The 14,463-nt window shown below is 36.6% G+C and overlaps 1 protein-coding gene across 1 annotated transcript in view; it reads left to right on the plus strand.

Moving 5' to 3' along the window:
• The window catches only part of RecQ4 (RecQ4 helicase), a 104,375-nt gene that overhangs the window by 72,409 nt on the left and 17,503 nt on the right, over positions 1–14,463 (plus strand). The window contains exon 12 of the mRNA XM_089105491.1: positions 6,413–6,575. Coding sequence (XP_088961617.1) covers positions 6,413–6,575 — 163 coding nt within the window. The remainder of the gene's footprint in view (positions 1–6,412; positions 6,576–14,463) is intronic.

A 14,463-nucleotide genomic window follows, 5' to 3' on the forward strand; every position in this document is an offset into this window, starting at 1 on the left:
TAAAAAATGGAAAACAAATAGTAATCACCCAACCCCATAGATTCTGAAAAGTGCAGTTCATCGCCCTCTTTCTTATTTCCCTGAATTGACGCCACTGGTACATATAGCCAGTGCTCGGTAGAGGGATTTATAATCAAAGCTTCAAGTTGCCAAGCATCACTACAGGTGGAGCTGCATTCCTGTAATCTATCATTAGGAGAGCCAACATAAAAATACAATTTTTGAAACGTCAGTTGCTATGGAATTTTTATTTTCTTGAGTCCGTCTTCAAGCAAATACATACATATATCTTTTTCCATGACAGCTATTGTTTTGGTAGATGGCATCGTTATTTGCCTTTTTCCTTGGTAGATTTGGTTTTATATCTTTTTCCATGACACCTATTATTTTGGTAGATGGCATGGTTATATTGGCCATGAGTTTTCTGAAGTCGGGTTCATAGTTCGTTACTGCGGCATAAATTAATTCCCTTAAATGCTCATTAGTGAGTTGTGAACATTGCTTTGATTTTATAGTTTCCAAAACTCATTTGATTGTGTTGATTTGTGATGCATTATAATACCTTTTATTTTATTTTTTTCAAGACCTTATGATAATATAGTTAGTGCATTTTCATCAATTTCAATTAATTTTTGCATTTCTTTCCGAGAGCCGCATTCATTCTTTCAAAGCTGCTCTCGGCCAATCGTCTAGGATCAAACGAAAAGTAGGTCGGCCACGAATTGGATAGGAGGGGGTGTCATAAGGATAAATTTAATAGAAGTAAATTACATTTAAATAAATTTCACTTTAATAAAATTTAATAGAGAACTTGTTGGGAGGGTGTAAAGAAATTGGGTTTGCATGGATTGGGATAGAGGAGGAGCATGTGTTAAAATCCCTCAGGTGGCTTGGTGCTGTGGTGAGTTGTATATATATATATATATATATATATATATATATATATATATATATATATATATATATATATATATATATATATATATATATATATATATACAGATCTTTCAGATATATATATTTTAATTTTCCAGACCATTTTATTTTGTTCGAGAATGTCTCTTTGATTTCTAGGGATCGGGGTTTAAAGCAAAATTTATACGTGAAATTCTTGAAATAAAGAAAATCTTATTCAAGAATATTGCTTTGAATCGAGATACAGGTGAATATGGGCTGAACTCTATCTATGATAATTTATTAAAATCTGAGAGAGTAAAGTTCAATTCACCCAATGTAGTTGACCTTTGTCCAAATGTTATATCATTGAACAGCTAATGAACCGAATCCAAGAAGGTCAAAGAGAATAGCTTCCGCCTTTGCTTTGAAAAGAATTAGAGATTCAAACAATATGTAGTGTTATTTGATTTAGTATATAAACTTTTGTTTTAATTTGTTTTATTTTAGTTTTACTACTGATGACGGTCACTGTATATGTGACCGAAATATCTGTTATTTTTGTGAATTTCTATCATCACTGTCTATTAAAAGGATTTTATCCCTATTTGAACTTATATTTATCGTCATGGAAAGGCAGTGTGGTCTCCGAAATTATCTAAATCTAAGCATCAAAATAGACCTACGTAGTTTTAACGAAAACAGGCCCATATCACCTTTCAGAACCTGTGAATGAGTTGTCTGATGTAATCAAAATAGTCTTTTATAATACTGGAGCTGGAGGGACTCCAACTTCTGTGCCGCTTCTCCTCCCCAAATCTCCGCTCCATACTCTAATTCTGGTAAAATTTTTGTATTAAATATTCTTTTGTGCATTTTTAGGTTTTTAATTCCCATTATCGTCGGATTTCTAAAAATTGCAGACATGGCCACTTTACCTCTTTTAATTAATTCATCAACATGACTCTTTAAACTTCCATTTTCCGATAAAACAAATCCTAAATATTTTATTCTTTTACTTACTTTAAGTTCTTCATTATTAAATTTAAATTTATAATTATCTTCGCCACTTGTTTTCCTTTTTTTAAAAATAACAACTTCACTCTTTTCAACATTCAGCCTTAGTTTTTTCATCTTCAAATAATCATCTATAAGACTCAAAAGCGTCTGCAGATCTTGCGGTGTGCTAGCCACCAACGCAATATCATCTGCAAATAATAGTAGTGATAGTTTATGGGTCCCTAGACTAACATTCGGAGCCCATCTATTCTCTAGATAATCAACAACATCATTTATAAAAATGTTAAACAATTTAGGAGAAAGAGTGCTGCCTTGTTTTACACCCAGCTTAACATTAAAAAACCTAGAAAACCTGTTACCAACAAACAGGATTCCACTCACAAAAATATACATACTCACTATCAACCTCACAAACAAATGAGGGAGGCCAATTCTAAACAGGGCATCCTTAAATACCTCTCTGTTGACACTGTCAAACGCCTTGTGGAGGTCCAGAAATCCCACATAAAGACAAGTTTTTCCCTTTCCGTATTTATCAATTAATGCCTTTAAAATAAATATTGTATCTACCGTCCCGTACCCTGTTCTGAAACCTGCTTGTTGTTCATGTATTATATTATTTTTATATAACCATTTAGAAAGACTTGTATCTAGTATTTTCTCCATTATCTTACTTAAAGCAGGGACTAGCGCTATTAAACGATAATTTATGTGCAACTTAGGGTTACCTCTCTTAAAAAGCGGCATAAGCAATGATCTCTTCCACTCATTTGGCCATTGTCCTGAAGTCAACACCTTATTACAAAGGAAAACAATTATCGACATAAAAATTTAAAGAAAATTCTTAAATAACTCTATTGGTTCACCATCGACACCCGCAGCCGAACCTCCTTTTAAATTCTTGAATACAAACTTGACCTCATCATTACTCACTTCCCCTACTAAATCATAATCATGTTCCTTGATGGGATAAACAACCATATCTGTGGTATGTGTTACCTCTTGTAATTCTGCGCAATCGCCTTCCATGCTTTCTAGGTAATCAGGCCATGAGTTGGCGTCTGGAGCCACCTGTGTTTTTCCTTTTTCATTTCCAATTTCATTCCTTATATAACCCCAAAATTTCTTAAAATCTTTATTTCTAAAATAATTTGCAATATCCAGTTTCTTCTTAATCTCAAACTCTTTTTTTTTCCTTTTAATTAACCTTTTGTAATCTCTTCTTTTATCTTTATATTCGGCTAATCTTAAACTTTGCTCTTCAGGTTTATCACAATCTTTTAAAAGATTTAATAAATATCTGACCTTTTCTTTCATTAACTTACACTCCAAATGAAAATATCGCTCGTTTTTATTTTCATTTTTATTCAGATTACACGATGCTGAACAACTGCAAATTATTTCATTTAACTCCATAATTATACCATGTATATCTTTTCCATCTTCTTCTAACGCTTTCAACTAATTTGTTATATGCAACTTCATAAGCTCCCTTTTAAAATTTTCAAAATCATTATCATTTAAATCATATCTAATTCTTTTTCCTAAGCCCTCTAATCTAAGCTCCCCATTAGATAAATTTCTAACTCGAGGAACAACATCCTGAAGCTTCCAAGTGTTCAGCTCAAGCTTAATAGCTCTATTATCGGATCCAACTAAATCTAGTACATCAATACCAATCGATTCAGGTACAAATTTTGTATTAATCAGCGCATAATCTACAACACTTGGAGTTGGGCCCGAAAGGCAAGTGAACTCACCCAAACCCTTAACATTTCCATACCTTCCATTCGCAATGATCAGACCAGGTTCCCCACAAAGCGCTAGGAGCTTTCTTCCCCAAACATTTATTTTTCTTTTTTCATCCTTATTACTTCGCGGTAATCTGCAACAAATTGGGACCAAATCCCCTAAATCTGAGATTAATAAATCTGGAACCTCAACCTCAACACCGGTATAACCATTGAAATCCCCCATCAAAACGCACTCAAAATCACTATAACTTTCATGTATTAGCGACAATTCATCATCTAAAATTTCCCAAGTATTTTCTCGATTATAAGAACTATTTTGTGGAGGGATATACACAACGCCCAAAATTAATTTCTTCCCACATTTAAAACAAATACGCAGCCAAAGTAAATTTTCAGATCTACTATTAACTCTTTCATAACCATCAATAGCTGATGATTTAATCAAAACCAAAATACCACCATAATGTCTATTATTTTTTGCTGGTTTACGCACAACCTGTTCAACCAAATACCCTGGGAGAGGTGATATAGAAGAATGATCGTTCCATGTTTCAGTAAACGAAATCACATCAAACGAAAGTAATTCATCATATAAATAAGGCACCTTATCACGTAGTCCTTGTATGTACCATGACACTAAACTCAGTATATGGCCCTTAATTTCCTATGCGTCTACGCTTTATGTCAGTGCATTAATATCACTAGCCATTTCTTGTAGGTTCTCTTTCCTGGCCTCTGTCGAAGAAAAGGCAAAATGGTAATATTCACGACTGCGACTATTAATATCTGTTAGCACTCGCTGAATATTATCAACAAAATTACGGGAAAAAGCTCTGTGAGGTCTTCTGTTAAGTCCTTTCCTTGGAGAATGGTTTCCTCTGGGTGCCAGGTTACGATTGCCTGGTCGATGTAGGTCATTAGGGCTAATAACAGCACTAGCAAGTCTATTAGTTGCCAATACTGCCTGAGAATAAGCTGTTGATGTTATCACTGTCTCGGCATCGCTATTACTGGCATCACTATCTAGCCCCCTCGGGATAACAGCAGGGTAATTTTGGAGTCTAGCACTAGGGGGTGGACCAATATTTTTAACTGGCGCCAAGTTACATTTAACCTCAATCACAGCCTTTCCATCGAACCTGAATAGTTGGCCTTGGATAAACAGCTTGTCACCTCGTAGCAATGCATCACGGCCGTCGTTCTGTGCAAGATTCATAATTTCCTTTAAGTCTTTACGGACTTCTCTTTGTTTAGCTGTGTAATCTGGGGCCACCGATAGACCTCCCTTTCTCAATAAGGAACTATTTCTTAAGATATAGTCTCTGATTTCGACCGAGTTTAGCTTCACTACTACTGGTCCTGCTTTCAATCTAAAAATGTCATGTAAATATTATCGACTCATTTTTAGAGAAGGCGAAGCACGGTTTAATAAATCCAGTTTTTCTTGTTTCACAGTATAATCGCAATAGTAGTGTGGAGCATAATCGTAAATACCTAAATTTTGACTATTCTGATCTGCTTCGGGATAGTTGGCTTGTTCAGATACGATATTTACGTTTGATTTATCATTTTCCAGCTCTTTTTTAATTTCTTCATTTGTCTCAACATTTCTAGATAGCTGTGTACTAATGTTATTCATCTGTACTTGTAAGGCAGCAATGCTATCCGAAAGTCCAGGAATTGCATTAACTTTCTCCGAAAGCGCTGGTAATAAATCCAATTTGAAATTTATTTCTCGCAAAAACTTGGCATTTTGCATTTTCTCAGCCTCTCAGGTTTGGTTTGCCATTTTCACACTTTGGATCTTGTCAATGTACAAATGTAGTCCTTAATTGATCTAGTATTGTAACAAAGCAATAAGTTATTTCTCTTGTTTTCGAAAAAGATATTCACAATTTTGGCACAAATCCACACACAGGTAAAAAAATTGGTTATGCAAGCTGTCCAGATTTAAACATTTATTTTATTCGATTGAATTACTCTTAACTCTCTGAACTCTGAATCAATACTGATTCAGAGTTCATATACCATTATATATATATATATATATATATATATATATATATATATATATATATATATATATATATATAACATTTATTCACCCACCATCTACAAAAATAGATTATAGTGGGGCACTACAAAAAGAAACAGAAACCAGCTTCAAAAAGATAAAGATACAACACTCATTGTAATTCACGACACTCCAATAAATGCAGTTGAGAAACGTCGTCTATCCATTTTAGCTTTTAGCACTGAATTATTTCGAATTCTAGACCATTGTTTGGATGGCCCTTTAAGACCATATTTTTCGAGGTGGGAATTCCTATAACGCTCGGGTATGTACAATACAAATTTTACAAATTTATAGTAGCACTTTTTGACGTTTTCAGTGTCTCACTGACAGCATGTGAGATGCACCGGCACGGTGCATCCCACATGCACCTGCATCCCCATGTATATATATGTGGGGGGCATGCACCTGCATCTCCCCACATGCATCCCCCGTATATATATATATATATATATATATATATATATATATATATATTTTTATATATATATATATATATATATATATATATATATATATATATATATATATATATATATATATATATATATATATTATATATATATATATATATATATATATATATATATATATATATATATATATATATATATATATATATATATATATATGTTTATATTTTTTCATATACTTTTTTTCCTCTTTCAAGTTTCCTATACTTGCCATTGCATTGGTTTGGGAGAAACAAAAAGCGAAAAAGCAGTCGCAGCCAAGTTCATCTGTAACTTTTCCCATTGTTCGTGCAGCGTCATCTGTTGGATGGCTGTCAAGCTTTGCCAAGAAAACTCTTAAGCAATTGGAATGGGAGAAAGGTGATTGTTCTTCCCAATTTATAATAAATCTTGATTTATTTAAATCGAGTCCTAGTCAATTTATCATAGCTTATAACATTTAGCAAAGGAAAAGCTTTTTCTGATTTCATAGGTTAAAAGCTTTTGGACCTGTTTGAACTTGAATATACTGTGTGAAATTGCAATATCTCAATTCAGCACTCTTTTATGAAAAACCCACCCATTTTTGTGAAATTATACTATAATTTCGTTTTATGAACATTTCTATTTTTTAGCTGAGGCCAAGAGGTAAAAGAAGGACATTCTTTAGTCTCTACTTATGGATGTTAGGTTGTACTTGAGAAAACTTAAGATTATTAGTCTCAACTTAAGGACTTTTATTTTTTCAGGGAGCATCATTGTATCTACACAGAAATTTAATCTTTTGTCTAAGTAATCTTTAATTAAGGATGCTTAATGATGCAGGAGCTGACGAAAAACGTAGTCCGAACGATATGTTTTTGAAAACATCTACTATTCAAACCTGCTAAAGATAAATATCATAACCCCAGACCTCCTTCCATCAGGTAAACTCCGAGGGACGTCGTAGCTACAACTTTACAATGACGTTTCTGAATCTTCTGGTCTTTTAACATATCCTGTACTAATTCCGCTGCGTTTCCGATCTCCAGTCCTATTTCTGTTCCTTCATTCCGAACACCTGATAACCCACAGCTATTAAAAATTGATTTCACTCGCGAAGCCCATCAGCTTTGCCTTTTATCCTGCAACACCTACAGATAAGCGGTATTTACTAACCTATTATTTTTTAAGCTAACAGCCCTTTCCCAGTATCTTATCATTCTAACCATGCTTTTTACCCTTAATGAAAACAACCCTAGATTGTCCTTTAACACAAAATTTTTTGAATTTTTGCGACTATTAGTCGCCTGAAATGTCTTAAATACACCCTTCAGTTTTTCCCCCTTTTTAAATCCCCAAACTTCAAAAAAGGCCCTATTATTGTGTAAAAAATTGTTTTATGTAGTTTAATATTTGCTGTTCTTAAATGCCTAAAGAGGTTTCTCATTAATGCCCGTGAAACCTTCTGACCTTTGCAACTGGTCACTTGCACCTGGTCAATGCACCTTCCTGAACATATAAACTTACAACCCAAATGAATAAAATACATATAAATCTCCCTTTATAACAAGACTTATATCTTTTCCCTATCATCTTTCCTAAAAACTCCTATAGCTGATTTATCCATATCTAAAGCTAATTTTTACTTCTTTTTTCAAGACGAAGGGTTTTTTAAGCAACAATTACTTACTTACTTATGTCCCATCCGTCCTTGAAGGTCGTTTTGGGGCCTCTTCTTTAACAAGTTGATTGATGTGCCTCCTGTAGGTGCTTCTGTTGTCGGCCAGGCGGCAGAGTTGTGGCTGGTTTTAAGGTGAGAAGTTTTCTTTCCATCTCTTCGGAGGGTGACCTCTTGGTCTAGAACCGTGTACTCGTCCATCGAAGGCTATCTTCGGGAGACGAGTGCTAGCCATGCGTTGGATATGTCCAAGCCATTTGAGTTGTTGTAGTTTTATTTTGTCCAGTATTGTAAATTTGACTTTCAGATTATGGAGAAGCTTGGAGTGGGAGATTCTGTAATGGAAGGTGATACCAGCGATACGTCATAGGGATTTGGTTTTAAAGGCAGCTAGGCAGCGTTGATCGTCTGTTTTAAGCGTCCAGGACTCACAGGCATAGATGGCGATCGGAATAATGAGGGAGTAGAAGAGTCTCGTTTTGAGAGTTGTTGTTAAGTCCTTATTCCTCCAGATGGGCATCAGAGCTTTAAAACTGGAGTTTGCAAGTGTCAGGCGTCTCTTGGTGTCTTTGATTTGGTTGTTATCATAAGTAAGTAAGCTCCCAAGGTAGGCGAAGCCTTCCACCCACTCAATGGTACCTTCACCAAGCTGAAGGCTGAGATTTACCTGGGAATAGAATTTGCGTGAAGAGGCGCATGGCTTTCGTTTTTGAGGTGTTGATTGCCATCCCGAAGAGGTTGGTGGACGAGTGAACGCTGTTAGCCTGAGATTGTAGATCTTGAAGGGACTCGGCTATTAAGACTATGTCATCAGCATATGCCAGTTTATCTATCACCACTCCTCCGACAAGGGCGCCGGGCGGGTTATCTGTGAGTGAAAGGGCTGCAGTTAGGAAGAGATTGAACAGCTCCGGTGATATTAGGCAACCTTGAAGTACTCCGGTAGAGGTTTTGAAGCTCTCGATAAGTCTTTCTCCAGTCATGACGTGGCTACTGAACTTCTTATACATGTCTTTGATCAGCGAGATCAGGTTGGATGGGATGCCAAAGTGAAGAAGGATGTGCCATAGACCTTCTCTCCATATCCGATCAAAAGCTTGTTTAAAGTCTATGAAAAGGTGGTAGATGCTGCGGCCAATTTCGCTATACTTTTCCATGATCTACCGAACAGTGAATATCTGATCCATTGTTGATCTATTAGGTCGGAAGCCGGCTTGGTATTCCGGAATGGCCATTTAGGAAATGGCTCGTATACGCCCAAGCATTACTCTTGTGAGGATTTTTGCTGCGTTTCTGGTAAGACTTATTGGGAGGTAGTTGTCACAGACAGCCTTAGAGCCTTTCTTATGCAGGGGGATGATCGTGGCTTCACACCAGGGTGAGGTGAAGTGGCATTTTTCCCAAGCAGCTGTGGCAATTTTGTGGTAAAGGTCAAGGAGTGGTTTGCAGTTTACTTTCAGTAGTTCGGGCTGGATTCCATCTGGGCCGGCAGCTTTGTTTGTTCTCAAGTCTCTGATAGCTGCTTCTATTTCAGAGTGAAGAGGGGGAGGGCTTGGATCTGTAGAGATTATAGGGAAAGTGTTGAGAATTGTTGTGTCTGGGTGGATGTCCAGATTCAGTTTATTTTTAAAATGTTTTTTCCATCGAGAGCGGATTCCGTCTGTGGATTGTATTTGGTTTCCATTTTCGTCGAGAAGGGAGAACGCTTTGATTTCCTTCTTTTTGGCGAAGTCCCGCAATCTTCTAGACGTGTAGTTGGAGTTTCCTTTCTTGAAGGTCTATTTACATTGATTACACACTTCTTTAATAAAAGCACGATGCGCACGTCTGATGGATTTCTCAACAGCTCGTTTGAGTTGCTTGTACCGGTCCCTACTTTCTTTATCCTGCTTGTTCGTGAGTTGGCGCTTTTCGTCGCAGAGTGAAATGATCTCGTCTGTTATCCAAGGTTTCTGAATGTTTTTTTGGGTACCCAGTGTGGAATGAGCGACATCACATATGATATTTGTGCTGCTAGTCACCAGGTTGTCAATATCTTCCTTGGACAGGATAGGTGGAGATCTCGACGTGAGCTCGGAAATTTTTTGGATAGAATGGTGATATAGGTCATACGCGTGTTTTTGTCTTTCAGTAAATCTACTCGAAACTTGGATGTTTTCTGAAATAACTTTGATGCTGTTTTAAGTCTTGTTTTGAACCTAGACATGACAAGCGAGTGGTTGCTGTCAAAGTCGCCACCAGCTAGCGTGACTGTGTTTAGGACAGACGTTTTCCAACCTCTAGACATGAGGATGTAGTCTATTAAGTGTTTAGTTTTTCCATCCGGTGAGGTACAGGATGTCTTACGGCGAGGTCTGTGCTTGAACAGTGTGTTTGTAATGACTAAATCGCTGTCTCTGCAAAATTCGATAAGGCGTTCTCCTCTTCTGTTCATTTTTCCATGTCCAAATTTGCCCATTACATCTTCGTTTCCTGTGTGGTTGTTTCCGACAACGGCGTTGAAGTCACCAATGACAAAGATTATGTCCTTTTTAGGGACAGAATCAACCAGACTTTGAAGCTGGATATAGAAGTGTTCAGACTCTTTGTCGTCTCTGCTGGAGTCTGTAGCGTATACTTGGATAATTGTGAGGCTGGTGGGTAAACCTTTCAGGCAGATCATGATGATCCGTTCTGTGAGCGGTGTTACGGAGATTAAGGATTTTCCGGCTTTATTGGACAGTAGGAAACCTAAACCTTGTCAATGTTTCTTATCATTACGTCCCGAAAGTAGAAGGGTAACATCTCCATGTTTCTCTTCACCAGTGACTGGAAGATGGGTTTCGGCGAGACCGCAAACGTCCCAGCTGTACCGTTTTATCTATCTTAGGAGTAGGTCTATTTTTCCTTGTTTAGCGAGGGTTCTAGTGTTGAGAGTACCTATTGACATAGTTAGTTTTGGAGAAACAATAGCCTCCAGGGTTGGAGTTGTCAACGTAGATATATTCGCGTGATTCACGGTTGTCGAATCGTCGGCTGCCCCGGACGCGGTATCTCTTAACGCATTATCGTTGGTTACCCCGGACGCGGTTTTAAGCAACAATAAATGGAACAAAATCTGAAGTAAAGCTTGTTTAGGTAAATAATCACCCCACTGGGCCTAATATAAATAAACTTATGAAAGGTGACGTGAAAACGTATGAAACGTATTAACGTGACGACAGTCAACCACCAAAGACAAGACAAAAAACGACAAAAATTAAATAAAAGCCATTCAGTACCTCCCATCATCAATGCCTCGAACCAAAAAAAAACTATCCAAAAATCTAGCATAAGTTGCAAATTTAAGGACACCCTAGACGGTCAATATAACGAGCAAGGCCGTATTCAGGGGAGGCCGTAACTATCCAAATATCTAGAATATGTTGCAAATTTAAGGACACCCTAGACGGTCAATATAACGAGCAAGGCCGTATTCAGGGGAGGCCGTAACTATCCAAATATCTAGCATATGTTGCAAATTTAAGGACACCCTAGACGGTCAATATAACGAGCAAGGCCGAATTCAGGGGAGGCGTTGGGGGATTGAACCTCCCTTCGAAATATTTGCCCAACTCGTGAATACTTAATAAAAATGCATAAAAACACATTTCTGGCGCGTCTTTTATGTTTTCTGTAGACCCCCACCCCCGAAAAAAATCCTGGATACGACCCTGGTAAAGAGTTCAGGTTTACCAGTTCACAAACAGTAAACTTTCATTTATTTTAACTGAAGTTTTGCTAGTCAGAAAGAACAAACTTTCGAGTTGTGATATAAAACTGAACCAAGCGAACAATCGCCATAATGAAGATATTTTTCTTCATTTAGCGACGCAAAATTCAATTATAAAGGAGACCCGAGACAGTCAAATACTTTGATCAAAAGCTTCCGTCAATCGATTGACGTGTGCTTTAATCAACCTTTCATCGACTCTTCAATCGACCCTTCATTCTTGACCAAAGCTAATTTCAAGTTTAATTTTAACTCACGGCCAGATTTTTAGTTTCAGTTGAGAGTCGGGTAATGAAGTGTCTATCGTGTGTGAAATGCAATATAATGCTGATTTGGCTTGTCTTGCATGTGTCTTGGTTGCGTTCAAGCGGGAAAAAAAGAAAATAGGAAACGTCGTTGGTACAAGATGAGAAACGTTCTGCGTGTCGTCCCCCCCACAGAAAAAAGGGTTCCAAATTTGAGAATTTTACTTGAGTTTTTTTTAGTTTCGTTGAGAAGTTCTAAGGAAAGGGAAAAAGAGAAATTTACACACCATAAGTATCTTAAAACTTAAAACTACAAATCCATTTTTGTTGAAATGACTTCCATATGAACTTCTGCAGTTTTTGGCAGTAGCGGTTGCCAAATTAAAAAAAAAGAAGAGAAAAATATAGGCGAAAAATCATCAAAATTAAGCTAAAAACATATGATACCAAAAAGTTTTAGAAGGTTTAGCTTGCCTTTGAAAGGATAGTTGGCTTCGGGATCCAACAAGTTCTTATTGTTTTAATTTTTGCGGATGAAAGCGTTGTCGAATTTCACAAGCTTTTTACGGGTAGCGGCAAAGTTTTGTATAGAATAAAAAAAACTTATTCGAATTAAACAGCCATTGTGTTCCAGGAATCGTTCTTAAAGAGTTGGACAAAAAGTCAAAACTTTAACGTAAAGAGAAAGGTCTTCAGTAGGGGCCAACCCTTTTTATATACGTAATAATTTCTGTTCGTTTTAATGTTTGATGTTGCTCCTTACTTTGAGTTGGTAAAACTTTTTTTAATGTTAATTTCTGATCGTTTTTAAATAATACCGGGAAATCCGGCCTCCCCCTCCAAGAAAAATTCCTTTCTCCTACAGAAAATTCCTCCATGGAAACTTCTTTTCAAATAAAATGTCCTCCTCTTTCCTCACCGTGAAAATTTCCCCCAGACAATCCCATTCTAGATGAAAATTCCACCGAAAAAATTTCTTGCAGATGGACTTAGATGAAATTTTATTTTTTAGCGTACTTTAATTTGCAAAAGAAAATTTAATTTTTGATGTTTTTTAAAATCATGCTGGTTATCCCGTCCGTGGAAAAGTTTTCCATCAAAAACCCAATAAAAAGGTATTTTCCAGCAAAGTTTTTCCGAGGGGAAATTCTCTGCAGCGGGGGGGGGGGCTGGTAAGTGCCACCCACCAAATAATCGAGTTTCTCGATTAAGGTTGTGGGATGTCATCTGCTGATGCTCCACACTCTTTATTTTTGCTCGATCACCTTGTATTCGCGATTGAAATTCGGTCTTCAAACACTAATTTTCTTTTTTAGTTCGGGAACTGTATAATCTGGTTTCAATGTCTTTACCGCCTCCAATATCCTGCCAAATGCTGCACTTTTCTTATTTCGGTTAAAATAGTCTTTAATTTTAACTTTTCATAACTCAGGGTGATCCCCGTGTAACTCTATTAATAAAAAAATAATCCCGCGCTCCATATTTTTGCTTTCTTCTGGTATATCTTCCATTGTTGTTGGCGCGTGACTGACGCAATATTTGAACAAAACTATTCTAGACGGTCAATCATGCTTGAATCAATTGAGTGACGGAAGCTTTTGATCAAAAGGATTGACCGTCTAGAGTATCCTTTAGAGTCGATTTTGCAGCAGCGCTATACCATCAGAAAAAAAAATAAAAAACAGTTCAAGCGACATAAATTTCAACCTTGGCATATACTATTTCTAAGAACTCAACAATATCATTAATAAAAAGAGAAAACAAACGCGATGATGAAAACAAATAAGGAAAACAAAGTTACAACCCTAGCTCAGTGGTTTCAAAACTTTATTTTACCACTGTTCTCTTAAAAAAAAAATCGTATATCGGCTCCCTTCCATTTAATAAAATAATGGAAACAAAAAATTGTTAGTAATAAAAATTTACAGGCTCCTTTTCTAAACCAAACGCACACGATGTTTAATTTCATTTCAGTTAATACAGAAAACCCTGTTGCGCATAAATGAGATATTGCGAACGGCAGCAGTACTTTTAAAACTTTTTTGACAAAATATCGTAATCACTCTTAATATATAGCCGAAATTGAATTAGAGATACATTATAAAATTTTTGTCTCAGAAGTGCCATATGGCACCCAAAAATTGCACTTCAGGTGCCATTTACGGGACGAAGCCGCTGGGAAGAATGAAAAGAGTACTAGCATAATATCCATGGTTGAAAACTCTAAGCCTGAGAGTTGCTAACACCCTCTTCTTTATTCCGCCACCCAGCCCCTTAATAGTTTTCCTAGTTTTTCTGCTGACTGACAGAACTAGCAAGCTATTGCAACATCAGATGGCTCACAAAACTGATAAACTATTTGAATTAGCCTTACTCCATGGCTATCTAATTTAGTTCTATCCTAGGATGGATGATAGACTATCTATCAACATGTGAAATGGATCATTTTTATGCTATTCTGAAAAAGTTTATGCCAGATTTGACTCTCACTGAGACTACTTGTCTTGGCTTCACTCCAAATAGCCATGGCTCTCAATTTTTCATCACTTCCACCAAGTTGATTTAATTCAAAAATGTCAAAAATTTAATTTGAAAATCAAATTGGTGAAAGGG

Source organism: Artemia sp. Qi Xiang Cuo, chromosome 19 (assembly GCF_049724085.1).
Source record: "Artemia sp. Qi Xiang Cuo chromosome 19, ASM4972408v1, whole genome shotgun sequence".
NCBI lineage: Eukaryota > Metazoa > Arthropoda > Branchiopoda > Anostraca > Artemiidae > Artemia > Artemia sp. Qi Xiang Cuo.